Source organism: Carex rostrata, chromosome 33 (assembly GCF_964058835.1).
Source record: "Carex rostrata chromosome 33, lpCarRost1.2, whole genome shotgun sequence".
Classification (NCBI taxonomy): domain Eukaryota; kingdom Viridiplantae; phylum Streptophyta; class Magnoliopsida; order Poales; family Cyperaceae; genus Carex; species Carex rostrata.
Window position 1 is genome coordinate 1059633 of NC_135950.1, and position 25472 is coordinate 1085104.

The following is a 25472-nucleotide window of genomic DNA, read 5'->3' on the forward strand; positions in this document are numbered from 1 at the left end:
TCACGGTGCGAACGGGTCGGTGCGCAGATCCACAGTGCGAACGGGTCACTCGAGCGGGTCATGACGCGAGCGTGTCAGTGCACAGATCCACGGGTTGGTGCGCAGATCCACGGGTGCGAACGGGTCACGCGAGCGGGTCAGGGCGCGAGCGGGTCAGTCCGTAGATCCATTTCGCGAACGGGTTGGCAATCTGTCCGCAGATTCACACTGTGAACGTGGCGAAATTTGAAATCTGATTATTCAGGTGGTATTCATTTAATTCTGATTTTTGAGAGTGGTATGAAAAAAAAAAAAAACGGTTGTAATAACCTAGCGGCTATTTCCATCTGACGGTAGCAAAAATCTCAAGGAAACAGCGAGAATAAAATGGGACCCACTGTCATTGAAGGTTATACGGGTAGAACAGGTCCATATCATATCCCTTCTCTTTAGCCCACCTCTATGCACGCTTCCCCAATTCCAACTCTAAACGATCTCTCTCCTCTCCCTCCCCAGCGAGCAAAAGACTGGAACTTCTCTGTGCCGCAACTCACCCTTTTTGTTTTTGACTAGGGCTCCATTATTGGACTTGCGTTTTGGGTTTTGGGTCCGTTAAGGAGTTGGCGCAGTCATGTTCTATTCAAGGTCTCTCTCTCTCTCTCTCTCTCTCTCTCTCTCTCTCTATCTCTCTTTGGTCGGGAATACTTATTCCTCTGAAATTGTTACTATTAATTATGGAATTTCCACTTTTCTTACAGAAATTGACCCAATTTGAGCTACTAAATGAAATTGTTGGTACTATAGAAATAGTTGGATTAGAAGTGATAATATACTTAAGGCCACTATTAGCCATAATTAGAGCTTATGCAAAGTTAATTGGTTGGATTCTATTTTCTAATGAAGTTGTTTATTGTTAAATATTGAAATTAGGGGATTCTGGGGTCGGCATAAGAGAAAGATATTGATCGGATTGGGGGCAGCCGGAGGAGGTTATGTGATTTATAGGCTATGGGATTCTCACCAGAGAAGGATGCTCGAGTTAAATCGTCAGAAAGAGAGGGAGAGACAGGATGAGGAGCTCATGAAAATTCAGTAAGCACAACAATTAAATGTTTCCATTCTTGCCATTGTTACTGAATTTGTATCCAAATTAATAGTAGGATTTTTCTGAATTTGCATACAACAGCCATTAGTTAAGACTTAAGATTAGTTCTATGAATGAAGCACTTTGGCTATATACTTTTTCTAAGCTTATATTGAATAACAACTGACCAAACAAATTTAGATTGGTGTGTTCGAATGTAAGATAGATTTGTAATGAGTAACTGTTTGACTTGACCTTCCCTTAAATGTAGACTATCATTTGCAAGTGTAGTTTATGTGGTGGTGTAAAAAGTTTTTTTTTTTTTTAAATGTGAATTATGGAAATTTGATTTTGTGAATAATCAGATTAAAGAACCACTTCGAGAGCATACAAAAGATATCAGACACAACTACATTGCCATATGCTATGCATGAGTTGCGTGCACGGATTTTGGAGCAGCTGGATCTTTCAGAGTTGCGGGACCGGCTTATGCAAGGGAAGGGACAGCCTGGCGTGCTCAGCCCTCAGGATAGGATCGAGCTGTGGGGCCGTCTCAAGATTTTGAGTAAGCCCTTGACTTTTTTTTGTTTTGTTGTTATTTGCAAATTGTGATCATGAGTTTATGACCAAACTTCTACTATAATACTATGACTGCAAGTAAGAATAAAGTACTCTTGATATTTGCATTCCATTTTGCCTATTTTTGTAGTTAGTTTCAGAAATGCTGAGTCATGGAAGATTAACAAATCACCCCTAATGTGTCATAATTCATTCATAGTCTTACAAAGCAAACCAATATTCAGACTGTCATTTTAATAGTAAATTGATTTCTAGATTTTAATTGCATGAATTTCGTTTATGCATGATTTCAGGGTAAAATACTAATATCTGATGTGTTCATAAATTTAATTTATTTTTCTTTATTGCAAAAAATATGCAAGTGTTTTGACATAATTGCATATTGCAAACTAATTTTTTCTGTTTGCACCTAGATGCAACATTATTTGAGGCATTTGCAAGCAGATATTAGTATTTTTCAAACTAACATTTTGAAAATGGGCATATTGCAAACTAACATTTTGAAAATGGGCATATTGCAAACTAACATTTTGAAAATATTACATTTTGTTAAATGTTGACACCTTTACCCTTGCTTCCAATACAGTTCTAGTTGAGTTTATAAATTAAAATAAAAATAACTTTTTGGTTGGGTTGGGATCCATCGATGAGTGCGTATCCTCTGAGATATCTCATATTTTGCGTGACTGACTTGTCCGGTGCCTATTCAGGGATAGCGCAGGGGGGCAGTATTATTTGAGCTTTGAGATTCGTGCAGAACATATTTGAACGGTTGAGATTTTCCAAAAAGTCAAGCAAAATATGAGATATCTCAGAGGATGCGAATCAGCTTAACTTGACCACATTTGCAACATTTCTTAAATTAAGTCAGAAAAGTTTATAAAATTAAAATAAATTTATAAACAGGTTGTTAATCTTATTAGTTGGATTAATCTTTATGCAATTTAAATGTCATTTGATAGTTTATCGAATGTTGTTAAATATGGATTGTTGCAAAAATTCTAGTCATTTGATCAACTTGGAACTTACATAAAAATCTCATCATTTTTTATGTGTATGATGTGCATAACGTGTATATTACATTCCAACTGCCAGATTTCTAAATTATTTATTATTTGTCAGGATTGTCAAGTTATTTCCTTTGTGTATGAATGCCATAGCCTTTTGCTTTGAATTTACCTTGATTGTATATTTGCAAATATGGTAATATTGGACCTATATGCAAAATAAATACGCCACACAGCTGTGGAGTGCTAGATAATTATTTATTGGACCTCATTTTAATTTCCATTTGACTTTTTTTGTTTTTATATAGGTTTTACACGAACTGTTGCTGCTCTGTGGGCCGTAACAATATTAAGCCTTTATGTTAGAATTCAAGTAAATGTTTTAGGGAGACATCTCTACCTTGATATTGCAAGAACTGCTGAAGAACAGGTACAAAATTATGTTTCTTTAATTAGTAATAATATGTTTGGAAATGCAACCAAGTAATAATATATGCAAGGTGCATTTGACCTTTACAAGTAACAGTATGTAAATATTTTTCATCGAGGCAATGACCTTTTCACACTAGTTAAATTAATTACACAAACTTTGGAACTGAGACTTAAGTTTGTTTGGATTCATTTTAGTTTGTTCTTTACATTGAATAATGCATCAACTAGGAACATAATAACATTTCCATCTACCTAATCTAGTGGCTGGCTGCTATATGTTAAAACCCCTAAAGTTGTTTAATGTTAGTTGCGAAAGTGATAAATGTTTGGTGTTATTTGCAAATATGGCACATCAGTAGAGGAGAGAATAGAAGAGGTGTTGTTGGCACTTTAGGTGGGCTGTGAATAGAAGTACTGTGATCTAGATTAGCTTTGGGGTCGGTACAAGAGGCTGATGTCATGAAAATACTTGGTACCGACTGGCATCGCTGTTTCTTTTACTATTTTTATCTTGAACCCAGTAATGCCTTAATTATTTCAGCTGTAGTCAGTGGCACTAGATGCCACTTCTTTTGAAGGATTAAAAAAAATAAATAAATGAGATTTTTACATAGGAGTATTTAATGTCTTGAACTGATATTAACAGAACAGTCTGAAATCGTCATGTTAATGGAGTATATTATGTGATAAGCTGGTGCTACTTGTTACCACCAAAAATTAGCAATGGTGTGGTGCAGTATCCTTATTTATTTATTTTTCAAAAAAAAAAATTAGAAAAATAAGCTTGCGATTCAAGGTAATTGTAATTTATGTTTACACTAAAATTTTGCCCCACTATAACTGCTAAATTACCAGCATTGATCTAAATCTAAAATTTTGCCCCATTATAACAGAATCATTGATAATTTGTTTATAGGGTGATTCTGATTCATTGAGAAGTCATGGTCGGGAAGAGTTCCTTGCAACAGCTGATTATCTATGCACACATGGGATTAATACATTATTAGTTAACATGCAAAGCGCTGTCATGGAGGTGCTTAAAGAGTATGATTTTCTTTTCTGAATTTAACTCTTTTTGAAATTTCAATTTTGAGGTGAGAATTTTGTTTTGATAAAAGTGAAAAATTAAACTACTGGTGAAATACATAACAAAATTGGTGTTACAACTGTACTAGAATTTTCACAAATTACCCCCATCTTCTAAAAACAGAGGATAGAACAATTGAAATCAGGGAAATCAAGTGAATAGTACTGAACTACCCTTTGCTCTTAACCACACACACCCCCCACCCCCCACCCCCCAATATTAACTCGATACATGACTATATGCATAGAATCAGAAACTTGGCAATTATAATGACACACACTTTTCCCTTGTACTTACATGACAGTTAGTTGCATCTCCAAATATTTAATGTGGACGATTTTTGCTTATATAATGAAGTATTTGGTTTAATTTATAAGTATCTTATTAACATTGACTATCTACTTCACACATATGATTATATTCAGAATACTGTAAGAATTTTGCAAATAGTGCCTCTTATTATCTTGAAATTTCGAGAAACACCATCCTCTACAAATCTACAAATAGGATGGAATTTATAATCCAATTTGAAATGCAGGAAACAGCTAAAGGACACATTCAGCATTGACCAGCTGCAAGAGACAATCACACAAATATTGGATTTATTTGTGAAAATTGAGGGGCCCACATTCTGGGTCAGCTATTTAGTACCTGAAGATGTCTCCACTTACAGAAAGCTAATGGGTTCCTCAAATGGCTCTGACGAGTTGACCCACCTTATAGACATGAGCAAGCTCGAACAACTCATGTCTGAGACCCGTACCATATTATTAAGGTATTTTGTTTTTTATTATCATGCTTTAGAAAAATCTACATTTTTTAGTCATTTTTATTTTTATTTTTTTGGGCTTATCTTTTATTTTTTCAATGAACAATAGAGTTATAAATGTAGAATCAACACAAAATTTGCAATAGTTATCACTAGGTTGTCTTACATCATTTAAACAAAGCTGTAGAATTGATAAATATATAAATATAAATGCAATTGCTAAAACAGGTAAAACCATTGAAAAGTCCAATACTGCTACCATGGATCTTATTATAAAAATCAATAGAATTCCCAGTTTAGTCCTTTCTTTTTGATAAATTTTCCTTTTATTTTATTTTTCAGACCTGATTTTGGTAGGATCATGGATATAGCAATGAAAAAAGCAGTAGAATTGCTGATTGATGAAATGGGGGAAGAAATTAGCGGGACCGCCCCCCTAGCCCTAGCGAAACTCTTGCCACGTGTATCTCAGATGAGTATACCCCTTCTAGCAGAGCCCGAAAACAATAAACTTATATCCACTCTACTTCGTGTACCTGAGATTGAAGTTTTTTACACACTTGTTTATGCTGATTTGACCCTAGAATCTTGAAAATTAGGGAAATTAAAAATTCAGCTTGATTTTTTTTTGGTTACCAACACCAATGTTCAAGGTGAAATTGATGTATCATCAAGAAGTTGTTAGCATGTAAAAATTAATGCCTTTTTCATTGTAAAATGGAAATTAACTTGCCAAGGGGTGCCCATGACATGGTATTGTTTTGAAAGGTTTGACACTACATGCGTAGAATTTACAAGGAAAATGTTAAAGGAGAGAGAGAGGTCTGAAAGAAAGAGAGATGATGAGTTGAAGATATGTGCTATAAACTTTCAATATATGTGCACATTTTTGTTTTTGGGATATCAATTTTGTCCTTAGAATACGCAGTATATGTTTGTATTTGTTTGTAAACATTGTTCCAATTTTGATTGGGTTGGTTATTTACAGCATTAATAATTTATTATTAGTTTATTGAAGAACCATTTTTACAATTTATATTGGACTTAACTAGTGAGAAATCAAATATACTCTCTCTCTCTCTCTCTACTATTTTTTTTTTTTTTTGTGTTTAAAGAAAAAGGTAGTGGTCTAATGGATCTCTCTTTCTCTCAAAGCCAAAATAAAAGAAAAGAGGAAAAAAGAAAGAAGAAAAATAAATAAATAAATAAGACAAGATAAAGAGAATCAATTGTGCACTCAGTCGAGAAAGTGTATTGAAGTATAAATTTGATATAATTGAACTCCTTGTCTAATATATATAGATGTAAATAGCCTCTGCATTTCATTTAGCTCTGAAATATCTTTTGACCATCTGTAGCGACCTCAAAAGAAAAAAATAGTAATAATTCAGCACCCACTTTGCAAAAATGTAAATGACCAAACTAATTAATACTGACTATATATTTGATAGATACTAATACATACAAAACAAGCAAAAAAAAGAAGAAAGCTACAAGTCACCAGAAGTAGAAGCACACTACAAAAATGCATCTACACTCGACACCTTACATTTAACACGCTATATTTATTTACATAACAGAGCAAGCATTAGGGTTTTCATCACTAAACATTGCCATGTACTTGATATCTATTGCATTCGGGCTCGGCATCGCCTGTGGTGCACTCCGGACGAAATTTGCCGGGGCCTTCTTGTCGTAGACCCCGCCGACATAAGGATATGCCACCAAGCTGTATGACACGTAGGGCCAGGGCTCTGCTTTCTTGCCGATGCTAGCAATTCTCTCGAAGACCCGTTTCGGGTCTATATGGCCGGTCACCGTCACCCGGCTTATTTTCCGATTTAGATTAACTGATGTAACCCCTATCAAAGAAAAGAAACATGCATTTAGTAAATATAGAAGAAATTGTGGGCTTATATGCATTATATACTTTGTAATATCTGATGAGTTGGTTTCACTTAAAATTAATAACTGTCAAGGTAGTTAGGATGTATTACTCCCATAGAGAGTAATGGAATGTGACAAGTAAATTTTTTTTTTAGTTGTCAACCATTTCCTTTTTTATTTTTATTTTACAATTTTCATATTTTTGTTTCAATTGTATTGGAAATTAGAGAAAGATGCTTAATTATGCCAAGACCTTAAGACGGCAAAATTTTGAGGTGCTGAATTTGATTAGGGAATTAAAAAAGAACAAACCAAAACAAATTAAATTTTTAGACAGGCCAAGGGAAAAAAATTATTTACCATATTAAATATCTGGTACCATATAATATTATTATACAGAGTAAATTAAGGCTAGTATAAACTAACTAAGGTAGCATAATTTTAAAATTTATTGAATTAGCTTCAAACAACGAATCTAAATCGTTCGGATTGATCTATTCATAAGAGATGTGTTTTTGTGCCAAATTTGTTAATTTTTAGTTATATTTAGTATAAAGTCAAACAATAAAAAAAAATGACGAATAATGAATTTAAAAAATAAATTGAGGAATCACCCATAAAGTAGATTAGTTTCAACAATTTAGATATGTTGTTTGAAGCCGATTTAATATGTTTTACCACCATATATAGTAATTAGTTTAATTAAGTTCATGCTAACTTAACTTTATTATAAAATAAGTTCTTATTTTCTTATTTGTTTTGAGGTAAACAATGTAATAATTGCTCTGGATGTACTAAAAGTATGTTAGATTGGGTCTAATTAAGCAAAATATATATGGCTAATTTCCTAATGCATTGAATGGAAAGCACCTAAACAAGAGAGATAAATGATGTCAAATAAGGGACTTGGCTACGGTGCTATGGGTTGCATAGAGGCCTCCCGTGCTATGGCTCAATATTTGAGTTTTCAAAATTCTAACGGTCGATCCGAACCGTTCATCTTGTTCTCCATATTAATATGTGTTTGGAGACCAAATTTTACATTTTTGGAAATTTTTTACTATTTTTTTAGATTTATTGAAAATCGTTGATTTTCAGACAAATCTGGACCATAAAAAATAGCGATATTCAATAATTCTAAAAAAATAGTAACAAATTTCCAAAAAATGTAAAATTTGGTCTCCAAGCACATATTAATATGAAGAACAAGATAAACGGTTCGGATCGACCGTTAGAATTTTGAAAACTCAAATATTGAGCTGTAGCACGGGAGGCCTCTATGCAACCCATAGCATATTAGCCAAATCCGTCAAATAAGTACCTCTTATATTGCTCACAGCATGTTTTACTCTTCTTTCACATCCATCACAATCCATTTTCACCTTTACATCCACGGTCTAGCAAAAGAATAACAGAACATGTTTGTTTAACATAGACCAATTAAAAAAAAATGATAAAAGATATGTCTCATGAAATCCAGGAAAAAACAAAAAAAATCTCACCTGCAAGGGTTTTCTTTTCTTAATCTGAAGAGCTCTTCTTGTTTCGGTTGTACTACACATGTCAGAGAGATGGTCCAGTGCACCCATTGTTGTAATTAATTGCCTCTGAGCTTGGTTTTGGTTTGGAAAGGCAGAGAGAGATCAGAGTTCAGAGATATGATGGCAAATAGCTCCTAGGAAATGTATTTATAGGGAGGTTGATTGGAAATAATTTATGAACATTTTATGGAACTTTCTAATTAGGTCCTTGAACTTGTTCTTTATTAATAGGAGGGGTTGCTTGAAATTAATGAAGATTTTAGCAATTGTTATTATCAAGCAATTTTCACCCCAACAATTCATTGTTGATAACAATTTGTGAGTCCTTCAATATTTTAATATTTTTTATTTTACATTCATGCAATTGACAATTATAAATGTTGATATGACAATTAACAATTATTCTACATTTTTACAACCAATTTTACAGTTGTCACACAAATATTTACAATTAACTTGTTATTGAGATGTGCATTCTCTAAAGATTTTTATTTTGTCTTCATCAACCAACCATAAGAAGTAAAAACTAAAATAGAATTAACATTATAAGAATATATTTGTTATAAACTTGTGTCTATAGACAGTTTAATGAGCCTATTTCAATGCAAAAATTATTTTTTATATGCTTAGTCCTTCCAAATTCCAACTATTCATTTTAAACAATAAGCTTCAAAGTAATGAATAATCCGCTACAATTTTTTTTCCCATTCATACAGGCTCAATATCATTTGGAATTTGAAAATATTTGTAATACCAAATTTAATTACATCAAATTTATCAACATGTGATTAGTGGCCACATAATTTTTAAATTATACCAAATTTAATACAAAATCTATCTAAATTATAAATTATAGAGAAGATGGCTAATTTTATTATTTTAAAATTTGTTAATACTTCAATCATATGTCAATATGTTTAATAGTGAAATAACTTTGTTGTTAATATAATCCATCTCAATATTTGTAATTAGTCAAGAAGAACATACAAAACAATTAAAACATGGGGTTGAAGTTCAAACTTGAAAGACAACTAATAAATATGTTTCCAATCAATATAAACTCTCAAATCAAGGAGCTTTCAACAATTAAATGCTAAGACCAATCATAAAAAGCCAGTTGGCCTGGAAACATTCTCTGCCTCATACTAAATTGGACATTTTCAGATCTCTTGACTTGAACAGTACCATACTCCAAAACATTATATTGATTCACAGTGACAATTTAATAATTTGGGAAAGGTTTGATGGGATCAAAAATTCATAATTCAGAAATAATTCAGACATAATTCAAATAAATTTGTATACTTATCTGTAGTCTAGGGAGCCAAATAAAATAAAATATAAAATTTATGAATAATTCGTAAAAAAAATTATCCTTGTTTGTGCATTAAATCAAGAGCGTGTACAGCGACGGATCCAGAACTTTTGTCAAGGGGAAAGGGCAAAAAAAATATCAAATAAGGTTTAAATAGCTAATTGAATTTAAACTCATTAACTAATTAGGTACTCGATAAAAAACAATGCTTTAACTTATACTTTATAACACCCTAACTTGTTATTTTTTATTCTTTAACTTATAATTATAATTACCAATCATAATTTAAGAAATTTATTTTAATTTTAACTCTAAATTTAACCCCAATTACAAATTAAACATTTAGAGGAGGACATTTTTTTTTGTAAATAGAAGCAAAGTCGATTGAAACATCCCGATCTCCACTAAAACTCAAAATTCAGAAGAAAAAACAACTGCTCCTGCACCATGTTAGTCCGTCCCTGATCAGTGTGCATGACCACTTACAATATGAATTCCAATATATTGTTGTGTGTGCTATGTCAGCAATTTGAGCAATTGTTATTCAAATAATATCAAGCAATTTTCATCCTTACAATTCATTATTAGTATCAATTTCTGAGTCATTCAATATTTAAAATTATATCAACTTTAATACACAATCTATTTATTTTATATCGAATTTTATCAACACATGATTATTAACCACATAAATTTTAAATTATACCAAATTTAATACAAAATCCATCCAAATTATAAATTATAGAGAAGATGTCTAATTTTATTATTTAAAATTTTGTTAATACTTCAATCATATGCCAATATGATTAATTGTCAACTAAATTTGTTGTTAATTAATATAATATATCCCACTATTAATTGGCAATTAATCTAGAAGAACATAGTACATACAAACAACTAAAATATGGGGTTGAAGTTCAAACTTGAAAGACAACTAATAAATATGTTTCCAATCAATATAAACTCTCAAATCAAGGAGCTTTCAAAAATTAAATGCTATGACCAATCATAAAAGGCAGTTGGCTTGGAAACAATCTCTGCCTTATACCAAATTTGATATTTTCGGATCTTTTGTGGCATTGACTTGAACAGTACCATAGTCCAAAACATTATATCAATGCACAGTGACAATATAATAATTTGGGAAAGATTTGGCGGGGTCAAAAATTCATGATCCAAAAATAATTCAGATATAATTTAAAAAAGTTCTGAAAAAATTCAGATAGATTTGTATACTTATTTGTAGTCTAGAGAGCCAAATAAAATAAAATAAAATAAAATAATTAAAAAGTTCGCAAACATTTTGGAAAATTCGGGAAAAAATCATAAAATTCGTGAATAATTCGGGAAACTGAATAATATAGAGATTGCTTGGGACCGGTTCAAATCCGAATTATTCGCGAATAATTCACAAATAATTCACGAACATTGTCACTGTGTATCAATGCCATATGAGATCTGATATTAATTAGGGTTGCATGACATGGCACTACTAATACCAGATATATTACAACTGGTGGAGATTGATGCCTTTGGAATCATGGTTGAATTTGAGATAGAGCTCTATTAATTATTAGGTCCAATTTATGCTTAAAAGTTGCATACAGAGTGTGTATTACTATGTTCATGCACTTAGAGATTTAACTTCTTTATTTAAAAAAAAAAAGTATTTCGCTATCATAGTATATATTTTCTTTGTTTGTCCTAAAATTTAACAACTTGAGTAAAAGAAAAAAAATAGAATTCTGTAAAACAATATTAATCAGGTTTAAATGAAGGCACCATAAACATGAAGTATCAACCTCTGTATAATTAGCTAGTAACATAGAGTCTGACTAGTATGACATCAGTGTCATTTTACCCTATATAACACCTACTCCAAAATCTATTGAATCGACTGCGAACAGTGAATTCAAACCGTCCAAACCGATCTACTTCATTAATTGTACGTTTACATGCAAAATTTATATTTTTCTGAATTTATTTAGTATCAAGTAAAGCGGTCAAATGTGGGAGTTTTTAAGTTAATTCTAATGTATTCATTTTTAACATTTTTGACCACTTGATTTGATACTAAAATAACTAGAAAAAAAATGTAAATGTATCACTCATAAAGTAAACCGGTTTGAACAGTTTTGATTAGTCATTTGAAATATATCCAATAAGTTTTATAGTTGGTGTCATATGACACCTATATCATACTGACACCTATATCATACTAGCCACACTCAGTAACATATATGCTGTCAAAATGTAGTGAGAATCATGTATTGGCCCAGATGAAATGAAACGATCTTATCTATGTTGTTAATAAACTAACTATAAGGTCTTTTGTTGAAAAATTTATATATTTTCATAATTCAGGGTCAAATTTGATATTTCTTCATTTTCAGGGAGACGGAACAGCAACTATTATTAATTGTAGATAGAATATTATTCAATGTGGCTTGATGCAAAGATATCCCTTTACTTTTCAATTAGCAACGCATTAATTTCAGTCTAATCAAGGGCTACAATAATTGAGATTACCTTCACACTCGGCGACATATCTCTGATCTTTCAAACCCTCAGCCTCACAAATATTTTTGGGAATTTTTTATTTATAGAAATTATTATTATAAAATAATATATAGAAACATAAAGAGTACCTTTATTTTTTAATGTTATAGAAGTATTTTTTTTCTGAAATAGTAGCTGAGTATTTTTTTGAACAGAAAGAGTGCTGAGATTTCTTCTGAAATAATAGAAGAGATTATTTGAAATAGAAAGAGTGGCTGAAATAATTTATGAAATAGAAAAGAGTACTGCAATATCTTAATTTTTTTTTCCGGATCTATCTATAGCATCAAAATATAAAGGCACTCTTTATGCTTTCATTTATTATTTAATAATAATTTCTATAAATAAAAATTTCCAATATTAATTTTGTATGTCTATCCGATTCTCAAGAATTCCAGAAAAAAAAAAAACAATATTGCTAGGAAAAAAGATTTCGCTGCCCAGCAATTATCATCCCAGTCCCGTCAATTAATTATCACATGAAAATTGAGAATTTATGCGTACAAAAAAAATTATTAATAAAAAGAATAAACCCTCCTATATGTACATTAAATTTGTACATTTTTTTTTTTTTACTTTTTTCAAACGCATTAAAAATTTATACAAGATTAACCTTTCTAAATTAATGCATCAAAATTCATACGCACAATATCAACACAACAAGAATGAGACACCTTTCGCGAGGATAAAAAAGTGACTTTTTGCGACGAACTACTCTCATTCTTCAGCTTTTTCTTTTTGCGACGGTACTTTTCGCGAGGGAGTACCGTCATAAATTTGTTTTTTCTCTCGCAAAAAGTATCTACATTGTTGTAGTGCAAAAAGCACGCCTAATTGTTTAACGTTTTTAAAAAAAAAATTAAGATAAGTACTGTTAATCATATATAAAATTTTAATGCATCCAAAATGATAAATCATATGCAATTTTATACACAGTTCACCCTTTCAAATGATAATTAACAAAAATCTGTTGTTATTAGTATTTATAAAACCTGGATAGATAATAGAGAAAAGTCTAGCATGACCTTCAAACAGGGCAACTTAATTAAATAGAGATTAGACTTTAAACATATATCACTGTCAATCTATACTTAAATTAATCAAGTACAAAAATATAAAACTGATACTTCTTTGAAATTAATACCTAGCATCATTTGATGTTTCCAACAACCCTCAAGATGAAGAACATATTTCCGAAATAACCCAAAACCTTAAAATATAAGCAAAACTTAAAACTTAAGAAACATGATTAATCAATTCCAATTCCAACTTGAGAAACATAATTAGTCAATAAGAAATTGCCATTTTTTAGCAGAATTGTACATTTCCTGCTAATAATAGAAAACCAGCTTTAAAAATTTATATAGTAAATAAACAGTTCTGTCAATGTTGTGCAAACTGGTACGCCAGTATGTGCTACTTTGCACCTAACAGATACCAGAACCATGAACCAGTGTTACTCGCAAAACAACCAAAATATGAAAGATATTAAAATAAAAGGGGGTCACACCTGAGTGTCAGTGGATACGAGAGAATAGAAAAATGCATTATGTTCTTCTTTACCACCAGTCATCTTATCTTGTGGTGTTCCCTAAACAAAAAACTAAATTAGTAATCATTTGTGGTTCTTTCAAAAACTTTAAAATATAGGAACAACATTTCTCATCTTTACATCTCACACCTCAATAGGCAATAGATAGATTCCTATAGTGAAAAATGCACACTGTGTTAATTAGATACTAGTTTTTTTTTATTGATGGTCGGTGGCGAAATACCACTGACAGATATATTAATTAAAAAAAAAGAGTTTATATACAGAGACAACTGCACAAAAAATTCTCCCTCTCTAACTACAAAAATTAGATGCTAGTTTGATTTGAAAAAAAGAAAAGAAACACAAATGAGTCCCTAAGCAAAGCAATTTCTGTTGTTTATTCCAAGTTCAAAATTCGGTTCAGTCAATACGAAGAACTAGATGAGATCGATGTTTTATATATAAGAAATTAACAAATATACGTTAGTCCTAATTTCATATATAAGAGATGTTAAATATAGTACAAATTCGCTTCTTCAAAAGAAAGAATGCATGGCTTATCAATTTCCACCACTATCTTATATTTTATAAAAACAAAGTTCCAAAATTTCATAAAAATATCATAACAATAGAATCTTGTTATTTCTGCCTCGTTTTATAATTAAGTCCAAAAAATAGATGCGAAGAAAACTAGAGGAAACATCACACTTTGAACAATAACCACCTAATTAAACGCATTATCATACCAAATACTAATTGCATGACATTCACATAAACCAAATGATTAATTGATCTCACATAAACCGAATGATTAATCCATTCAGCTGTGCGTTTTATTACAATATACATTGAAATGAATCAAATTCATCGGAATAACAAAAGCTCGTGTGATGAAACATTTTTTCAAATTAAATTTTAATCTTATTTCATATATAAATATAAACCAGGTATATTTAATTCCGAACTTATTTTATACACACACAGACAATATCTGAGCCCAGCTTGGCCCAAATTGGAAGTTTGGATTGAATGGGTCAGTTCGAACTTCTATTATTAATAAATAATACCAGAAAAGAATTCTTAATATTGATCACCTCTATTTGTTTTCTCATTAATAATTGAAATTTATTTTCCCATTTATATTGAAATTTATTTAGATAACTCGGTGTTGTAAATTTATTTAGACAACACTGAGATAATTATTCATTACAATTTGTGATCTATAAATAGAAGCTTGTAATCTTATATTATAATCTTGTATTGTATATATGAAAAATATATAAATAAAGTAATTGTCATTTTTTATATACTCTATATCTTGTTTCTTTTCTTTATCTTGATTTTACAACAAACCAAAACCAATTTTTCCTATTACTAAATAAACAATCCGATTAATTAATTGTATGGACTGATAATATATCGTTGAGTTAAAATTAACAAGTGCATTTTCTGTGTTTTAAGCTTGCATTAATTTGAGTCACATGTTTGATAGCAGATTTTAAAAAATGGATAGATTGCATTGGTTTGAGTCACATGGATTAAAACTATATATTTCCGAGAAAAAGAAAATCACAGAGACAAATTACATAATCTGTTTTATGTTTTATGTTTAGAAGAATATTTTATCTAATTCAATTAATATTATTTTTGACATGATCTGAATCAAATTATGATATTACTTAAGGTGTTGAGTAATATTATTGTTGTTTCAAGTATCTGAACGCAGTAGCCGTTATATAAATTGGCGGTCACGTTTCCACACAAGGGGCCTAGAAAGGACAAATTGAAGACACCGCTTACCAAATGTTTTCTCCATTTAGGTCAAGGAGTCATAATAGTTTTAACTTTTAAGACACTCTAACAGTAAAAATGGAGAGGTTGAAAATGGAGATGACGGCTCCGAACCCTATACTCTTCCTGCCTATAAATTACTTATCCTATCCTCAGCTGCCGATCGACTCATCCTATCCTCGATCCGCCTCAGCTGCACTTTCCCCCTCTTCGCCATGACTGTTTCAAGCTAGGTAAACTGGTGAAGGATCTGAAATTTGAGGATTTCGGGGAGAAAGCTTAAGTAGGAACCTCTAGGGTTTGCGTTTGTGTGGAGATGAGAAAGAAGGGTCGATCGGTGAGTGGCAGAGTGGTGAGGGAGAAGAGGGCCCACATTCTTTTCGATTGGAATGTGGATCCATCTCAGGTAGTATTTTTTTTTTTTTAAAATCAATTTCTAACTAGTAACTATATGAGACTAATTTACTGCCGGACTGTATAATTAGTTACTGAATTAATGCTACAAGTGTGTTGAGGGTAGTCTGTTTGTTCAGAGATGGATTGACATTGCTGGATGCCAGATCGATGATAGACCAAATTTTATATTTTTTGAGACAATTAGAAAATCACTTGATCTAAAAACTCTGGACGAGCCGAAACTAGTGATTTCTACCTATCAAAAAAATATAGTAAAAAGTTTCCAAAAAAATATAAATTTTGTTTTCAAGTATATTTTCATATGATAATAATGTTGAGCAGTTCCTATTGGCTATTTGAATTTTGAAGACAGAGATATGAATTCAATGCACGAAACAATCCGCGAATTGCAAAGTACCATAGCTTGCACGTTATAATTTCGGATATGAATATGGTCATTATTTATTTGCATTATGACCCATATATACGGAAATATATAATTTGGTCTTCAAGTATATTTTCATATGATTACTACAGAGGGACTTGATCAGACTGGTGCAATGTAAAACCGAAGGAGTAATTTTCTTTAGGGCTCAAAGTACAGTGGTACCTCCAAGTTGATTTTGATTATAATAAACAATAACTCATTGATTTTTTTATCCCTTCTATTGCAGGATTTCACTTAATGCAAAGATGATGAAACTTATTTTTTAAATTTTTTTGAAACTCCTGTCAGGGGCTGACAGTTCACTTATTTGTTTGCTTGAAAATTGAGTTTTCATTGTTAGTATATAACTCAATTTTCAAGCAAACAATTAATTGAACTGAGTGCAGAAGCCCCATATGTTCATCCATCAGTTCATTCATTCTCTTGAAGAAGAGCAAGGTATTTGCTATACGCAACCCGAAAATCTCCCAGGTAATGATGCATAATGTTTGTTTTGTGCCTTTGTTAATTAACTTAATATATAAAATCTGCATTGATTTGGCTCTTTTTCTTTTGTTACAAGGCATCATATGAGATAGAAATGAACTTACTAGGTATTTTCTTTTATAGGTAGAAATGAATGAGGAACAGTTAAGGGATACAAGGAAACAAAAAAAAATGGCATGCAAATAATCAAAATAAACTTCAAATTCAGTTCTCTACAACACTTGGTGGCGCCATTGGTGCTAAACTGCTAATAGGCCATCTTTCATTGACGACATTGTAGTTCAAATGTGGCACTATGCTCCACATATAGGAGCTGAAATATGGTCTCAAGTACCAAAAAATAACAAGGAGATGAATCAGATAATAGTACATGCTAGTAATTAGAATTCCCTTTTTTTTTTTTACAGTTATACATTTGTGCTTATGATGTGCATACTCTTTACTAGTAAAAAAGAAAAAGAAAGAGAAGGTCATAGACTAATTTTATTTAGTACAAGGTAAGTTTGTGCAAGTTGTTTGTATAATATATTGTTTTACATGATTATTGAGAATTGAAAGATGATGAAAACATCAAAGAGGATATGCAACTGATGAGAAGCATCTTAAAAACAAGCCTGAAGAGCTCAATATGGATGTGTGGAAGCACCTCATTTACCTCTTTTGGATACAAATAAATTTTAGGTACGATTGATAATTATAAAGCACTAATGTAGTAGTAATTAAAAGTGGAAATTTTTACTCCGTGTTCGATATATATCCTGATCATGACTTTTTTACCCCCATAGGAAAAGTCAAGGGCATTCCATTTTAGGCTTTGGGGGAGGAGGGACTCAAACCTCTATATGTTCGGTATTGCGAAGAGCAGCATTTCTACCAATTTGAGCAACAAAGGATTATATTTATTCTTTACCTAGGGTATTTTCAGATCATTCCCCTTCAATTCTTAAGGTAGATAATTCTTTGAGTCCTAAAACTTATAATTATAAGTTTGAAAAAACATGGCTGTCCGGATTTTAAGGAGTTGTTTGAAGTTTGGTGGTCTGGTTTTATTATTTTGGATAATATAGGGGCTAAGCTACAGTACTTAAGACAGAAGTTGAGGGGATGGAGTTGTAAGTTAAGGGATGAACAAAAGAGGATTAAAAAAAACAGTTGTTGCATGAAATTGAAGATTTTGAACTTAATTAGGAATGAGTCAGACAATTTAGAGGAGTCTTATTTTAGTAGGTGGCATGAGTACGTGTCAAACTTATTTACAAAAGATATTTTGTGAAGATGAGTCTTATTGGCAACAAAGGGCTAGGTTGAAATATTTTCTAGAAGGGGACTTGGATACTCTATTTTTTTCATGTTTCATCTTCTATCTAAAGAAGAAGGAAATGTTCGAAAAGGTTGAAAGCGCAAACTTACTAGAAAAGCGCCACAACAAGAATGAGACACTTTTTGCGAGGATAAAAAAATGACTTTTTGCAACAGACTACTTTCATTGTTCAATTTTTTCTTTTTGCGAGGGAGTACCGTCATAAATACGTTTTTTTTCTCGCAAAAAGTGTCTACTTTGTTGTAGCCAACGCACTTGCTAGAGTAGCCAAGGAGTTGTCGGTACCACCTGATTGATAGCTTACCATGTGATGTCTTTCCACTGGCATAAGATTTATGAGGAAGTATTGTGGATAAAACTTGAAAGTCACTCTGGTTATGAAGTACTACTCTTTTCGGAATGCGATGAACTCCCTATAGGCTCTGTGTACTGTAGGAGTGTTTACTATAAATATGAGTTATGATCCATCCAAAACTATCCCTGGGTATAGTGCTCTGCCACAGGGTGAACTTGCCTCTGTTATTAGGGTTTGATATAAATGTTATTAATACTGTACAAATATATAGACAAAAAGAAAATATAAAATAGAAAAGAACAATTATTACCTAATTACAGTTATTATTATAATTACTATGATTTATTTCCTTTAACAGATTTTATAAAAAAAAAAGAATTCTCTTTAACAGTAATTAAATGCTTGAAGTTGTTTTAAACATTGTTTTAGAATAATCAGAAAAACACGTCTTTGATAATATTAATTTTTAACTTTTAACTAATCGTAACAAACTAATTAATATGTTCATATTTATCTATTATAGAAGAGGAGTGACACAAATTCAGCAAATCAAGGAAAAACGAAGTTCAATAATCATGATGTGGGAGCAAGTCCTTTTCACAAATTTAATAAGTTATGAAAATGTATGTACTATTTTTATTCTTCTTTTGGTTTATAGCCATTAATTGTGTTTGAACTTAAATAAATCTCTTAATGACAGCGTGACAGGAAACAAATGAGGAGATCGATGACTTAGATTTATGGTTGCTGACCCATAACAGGAACGGAAAATGGTTGGATTTTGCGTCCAGAGAATTATATGTAAGTACCTAAATTATACATTCTATTTGTTTTTTAGTTAAAATTTGATTCTTTAAATTGTCAACATAATATGTAATGCATTTTTACAAACATGAAAGTTTATTGCTCATGAAAATGTGTGCGAGAAGATCAGAGAGGATGCAACTGGCCGGAGAACTATTTGTCCACTGTTGAGCAAAATGTAATTTTTCAGAATTTCTTTGAAATCATGCATATGGGATCAATTGTTTGAAATTAAGCCTATGTTATTTTTGTGTGACTTGTCTTACTGATGAGGCTTTCTTTTAGCATATTTAATTTATATAGGAAATATGAAGAGATAGTTCCACCCTGGAAACAATCTCTGCCTTGTACCAAATTGGACATTTTCAGATCTCTTGTGGAATTACCTTCACCCTCGGCGACATATACTCCTATATGTACATTAAATTTGTACATTTTTTTACTTTTCTATCAGAACATAAATATTAGAATTTAAATAAAAAACAGGCATTGACTGTTCCTTGCCAGTCAATTTTATATAACACCTTTGTTATAAGTTGTTATCTAGTAAAATGATAACTATGAATCTATGATTGATATATGTATGGTACAATATATGGGAATCCCTGTATATATATATGTTGTTTTTTACAACCCTACTATTCAAACTCTGTTCATCCAACTTCGATGGACAAAGATAAATCTAAATCGACACCACTTACACCTTATGAGATTTATAATAATAATATAATCTGGGCGGGGAGAATCTGCCTAAGTGTCAAAATTAAGATCTTAGAAATATGTAATTGGATATGAGGGTTAGGATGCGCTTCACATCCTGGCTGGTCGGCCGCTCCTTGGGATTGTCAACCGTGCAAAAGCACGCGATCCTCAGCACTTGCTTTATCTGCTCGTCGAAATCTCCACTAGCCAAAACAGGGTCGATCGCGGCTGCTGCATTGTCTGCATGCATCGTGTTACGCAACCACATCACCAGACTCATCTCTTCTGTGTTTTGAAAGAACTCGTCTGTTGGCTGCTTCCCCATCGCCAGCACCGCAATGATTACTCCGAAGCTATAAATGTCGGACTTTTCTGTGAATTTTAATGTTTGGTAATACTCCGGTGCTATGTATCCGACAGTACCGGCCACATGGGATGACGTGATGTGTGTGTGTGCATCAAGCATTTCTTTTGCCAGGCCGAAGTCGGCGATCCGTGCTTCCATGTTGTCGTCAAGTAATATGTTTGCGGGTTTCAAATCGCGATGGATTATTTGAGGCTTGTGGTGCATGTGTAAGTACTCTAACCCAGCTGCGATGCCTTCAGCTATTCTGAGCCTAGCAAGCCAGTGAAGCTGTCGCTGCCCCGTCTTTACTTGCATCAAGACATCAAGCAGGCTACCGTTTTTCATGAACTCATAGATCAAGAAATGACTATCTGGACGCGAAACATGGGCAACCAATGGTAACAGGTTCTTGTGCTGGATGTAGCCAACTGTCGTGATCTCTGATTTAATCTGTCGCATCCACTTGTCAAGGCGGTTTGTCTCCTCTTTGGTTGGGTCACCACCACCCGCCCGTTTCATGATTTGCTTTATAGCAACTGTGTTTGAAGGGTTTCCTGGTAATTGGGATTTATACACCTTGCCACTGCCACCTTGGCCAATTACCTCAAGGGAAGCAAGCTCATCTTCTTTTTCCAAGAAAGCGAGGTCTCCGACGTGTATTACTTTTGGCATGAAAATGGTTGGCCTCAATGAACTTCTATACCGTCCACGGAAACAATTCCACAAAAATCTGAAAAACACAGGTAAAATCAAGGCTGAGATGAGGCCACCCAAACAACCGGCTATGAAGCCGAGTATCCTGTTGCGGACCTTGTGTTTGTATCTCCTGTTGGTTTGAGAAGTGAAATTGGAGGTCAAATTGGCCGTGCTGTTACTCTTCTCGGCTAGGATCCACTGGTGAGGCAAGGAGGATGTTCTCTTATGGGAGTAATATCCAACCGAAGTGGGTCTTCGGGCAACATGACGGGTCGGACGCCGCAACGTGATTTGGTCTCTGCGGTATGGATCTTCCTGATCATTGCGGACCGGGTGGAAGGCATCCAAAATAGATAATTGAGCAAAGAGGAGAGAGCAAGCAAACAGCAGGAGGATAGAAAAAGGAATTGAGATAGAAGAAAGCGCCATGGATTGGTTAGGTGAGGGGAAGAAGGCTCACCGCTGTGGAATTTAAAACTTCGAAGGTGCCGCAGATAAGAGTATAAGACGCTGTTTGGAGAAAAATAGAAGTTGGGAGATGACGGTTTGGATGTTTTGGGGAAATGACGGAGGGGCAAATAAATCTGCTGTTATTCCTCCTATCTCAACCGTTCAAACTTTTTCATGTGCAAATTTATTTTAATGAAGTTTTTCATGCGTGAATCTTAACAAAAAATAACAAAAATCAATGGTTGGGATCGGAACAACAGGTTTCTGTTATTTTCAATGGAGGGAGATTATTGGTCTCCGGTGGAGCGAAGACTGACAAGCTAGGAAAGGAGACTGATGTGACATGGAATTTATGCGGCAGATGAATAGTATAGAGAATGCTAAATAGGAGAGACTAATGCAAATGCTCCTTATTATATGTTGGGTAATCGTTTGTGTCAGTCGGTCTGGTACGTACGAAGAAGAAGATCCGGTGTTGATAACGATCGGTTAAGAATGGTTAATAATGTAATTATTGGAGGGGAAGACTTTGAATATGAAGTCAAGCACTGAACCTACGCCGACGCTGTTCATTAGTGGAGCGTAAAATCTGGGGACACCCACTGGTACCGAAAATGCCCTTCAGAATCAATCAGCGGGACCAAAGAAAATAAAAATATTATATCTCTGAAGTTGGGCTTAACTGTAAATTTGTAATTATAGATTCTAATAATACACTGTTGTAGTCGAATCAGTCAGCGTCACTAAACTGTACTCTGGGGTGTTAATGGTACCATTTTATTTGTTTACCCGGTAAATATTATTTTCCTTATTTAACGAGTAAAGATACGGAATAAAATCTATTTTATTCAATTGAGTAATTATAAATATATATATTAATGAGTAATGAATAGAGTAGAACTAGGGTGTTCTTAAGTTCATTAAGTTTCTCAAAAGTCTAAAACCTATCAAATCGGATTCAAATGATGAATTCGAACAGTTGAAACATGTCTATCTTTCGAGTAATGTGTCTGCATGTGAAAATTTTAAACATTTGAATTAATTTAGTATAAAGTCAAGCTGTCAAAAGAGTTTAAAAAACGAATGTATCACTTCGAGTAATGTGTCTGCATGTGAAAATTTTAAACATTTGAATTAATTTAGTATAAAGTCAAGCTGTCAAAAGAGTTCAAAAAACGAATGTATCAAAATTAATTTATTAAGCTTCTAATTTTGACAGCTTGACTTTATACTAAATTAATTCGAATGTTTAAATTTTTCACATGTAGACGCATCGCTCGTAAAATAGGCGGGTCTCAACGGTTCGGATTCATAATTTGAAATCGATTTGACAGGTTTTAGACTTGAGTTCACCAAAGGGCTTGATGTACTTAAGAACACCCTAGTTCATCTCTAATGAATATCCATTCTCCAAACTATTATTTGTAGTTATGTCACACTTAATTAATCATTAAAATAGGTAAATAAATTCCAATGAAGCTTAAATTATATTAGCACTACCTGTATGATTGTTATTTGTGAAATGAATGTGTATAATATTTTGTATTTAGTAAATAATAAAAATAATTATTATATTAGCTATAGCACTACCCCCGTATGATTACTATTTTGATAGGGTAAGAACCAGTATTGAGTTGATGAGACCCTCTACACTGTTCAGGCTTTTTAATTTGGAGAACAGGGGAAGAACTTGTGTTTTAAATGAATTAAATGTTGCTCTTTTGTTGACGAGGACCTTCGAATCTGTTTGGGTTTTTCATTTGGTTGAATATGATATCTAGGTTCTGTTTAGACATTACACATTATTAATAGAAACATTCTTATATTTTGTTGTTATTGGTATATGATCGATGTTGGAGAAAATTAAAAAGACGGGCTAATTAAGGTGGTTAATAAATCACGTCTTTTTGTGTTTTAAAAAAACTTTGCTTTATAAATTTCTACTGTAACAAATTTCGTTTTAAGTAGCTCAATAAATTGGTTATATAATAAACTTGTGGAATACTAATTTTTACTATTTTTGAAATTTTTTTGCATTCCTGAAAGATGACAAAAACTAGTTTAAAATATTGACAATTTTCTTTTATTATTTAGTCATTTTTGTCCATCTTTTATAAATCATAAAAAATAGTAAAAAAAAATCTAAAAATAGCAAAAATTAGTATACTACAAGTTTATTATATAACTAATTTATTGAGCTACTTAAATCGAAGTTTGAAGTTTATACGATAGATTTTTGAGACTGTAGTACGGATGACCTTATGCTATCCATAGCATCCCAGCCTTACTCTATATGTTATTGTTTCGTAAATTTTTGTTATAAATTTGTTGTGTAATGTTTTACTATAATATTTTATAATTTAGGGTTATAATTTTATTATAATTTTATTTGTTGTAATGTGATAAATTGTTTTTTTATTTCAATAGATAAATAACAAAACAAGAAAGACAAAATGTTAAGTCTAGAACATAAAATTTAACAATCGAAACATGAAATAAACAATTCAAACATAAAATCTAACAAACTAAACATAACAAATAACAATCCAAACATAAAATACAACATAAAATATAACAATCCAATAATAAAAAACCTAAATGTGTTTGTAGCATGAGCCTCTGCAGCGGGGGCCTCCGCTCCAGATAATTCTTGAATAATCTCTTAGGTTTTTAACTAATTATTTGATTACGGGCAAAATCCGGATACGTCTTATCCCCCCTTTCTGAAAAGTGGTCATACATGCAAATCCGATTTTCCTAGCCAAAGTTATGGCTGTTTAAAGTTTTTTCAAAAGCTGAATTTTGGAAATTTATAACTAATTGTAGAAAAATTCAAATAAATTGAAATTTATGTCAATTCTATGTATTTTTGAATGCTCTACATGTTGGTGTAATCACTTTTGCAGTTTGGTCCTTGTATCAGTCCAGACTTGTTGATTTACCAGCAGAGGTCAAATTTGATATTTTTTAGTGCATTGCACTATACCAGTGGTATTTGCTTAGTACTTGGCTGCTGAGTTTGGACTTGGTACCATATTAGAGGTCAGTCTAGGGTGCTTTGTGCATGGACAGAGATCTAATTTGAGGTTTGAACATATTTTAGTAGCTTGCAATGTACTATATTTGCAGGCCTTCACTGCGGTTAAAAATTTAATAATTAATTAGTAGGAAATCACTGTGACATATAAATTATAAACCTCTACTTGATCAAAAAAAAAAATTTGATTTACTACATCTGGTTGTTATTATGGATTTTGGTATAGACTGAGTAAACACAAAAAGAAATTGACCATGGCTGTTAAACTGTACCAAAATGCCAGTTTATGGCAACAATTGTATATACGTAATTACATAAAAGCATGTCAGTGCATTTGTGAGCACTAGTGAGAGAGAGAGAGAAAGAGACCTTGCAGCAGCAAAAGTATGGCCGAATTCATTAAATATATACTGTGCCGGTATCTGGCACAACATAGTGGTAAGTTTTTGTTTGAATTGACGGAGATGAAATAAAGGAGGGGTATAATAGAAAATATTAAACCTAAAGTTTGTGAACTAATTGTAAGGGTAAATAAGAAATAATGAGAAAAGTTGAGAGGTAAATAGAATATATTGAAGTAGGCCTTCTAATTAGACAGATTTGTCCATAGACAAACGGGCCGAACAAAATTGAAAAATAGTTGAACAGTATATTATTTGAATAGTATAATCGCCTGCTAATCGGATGAAATCAATAAGGCCCGAAGTTCAGTTCGGATTAGTTGAACCGGGCCGAGCTTGATAGGCCTTTGGTAACCCATTTAGTCGTTCGAACTCAGATTCACTCGGTTCCTGTTCGAACACGAACAATTGAACAAGTCATTCGACCTAAGACTGACTCTTAGTCTCTTCCCCTCTCTCACGCCTCACGCCGCACAGCCTCACGGACCCGCCTCTCTCCCTCTCCGTCGCGTCGCCTAGCCCGCGA

At 32.5% G+C, this 25472-nt stretch overlaps 2 protein-coding genes and 1 pseudogene across 2 annotated transcripts; 1 reads left to right on the plus strand and 2 right to left on the minus strand.

Moving 5' to 3' along the window:
• The first annotated feature begins 445 nt into the window (after positions 1-445).
• On the plus strand, positions 446-5957 carry LOC144548514 (peroxisome biogenesis protein 3-1-like). The gene is made up of 7 exons (XM_078297205.1): positions 446-624; positions 910-1071; positions 1429-1628; positions 2958-3079; positions 3998-4125; positions 4707-4943; positions 5280-5957. Exons 1-7 carry the CDS (start codon positions 611-613, stop codon positions 5527-5529), a joined length of 1113 nt encoding a protein of 370 aa, XP_078153331.1. The 5' UTR covers positions 446-610; the 3' UTR covers positions 5530-5957.
• A 398-nt stretch (positions 5958-6355) lies between these two features.
• Positions 6356-8501, minus strand: LOC144548515 (heavy metal-associated isoprenylated plant protein 22-like). Its single transcript, XM_078297206.1, has 3 exons — positions 8327-8501; positions 8146-8221; positions 6356-6799 (listed from the first exon to the last, which is right to left on the minus strand). The coding sequence occupies exons 1-3, from the start codon at positions 8411-8413 to the stop codon at positions 6507-6509; spliced, it is 456 nt and encodes a 151-aa protein (XP_078153332.1). The 5' UTR covers positions 8414-8501; the 3' UTR covers positions 6356-6506.
• An 11389-nt stretch (positions 8502-19890) lies between these two features.
• On the minus strand, positions 19891-21561 carry LOC144548569 (leucine-rich repeat receptor-like serine/threonine/tyrosine-protein kinase SOBIR1 pseudogene; annotated as a pseudogene).
• Positions 21562-25472: the final 3911 nt, after the last annotated feature.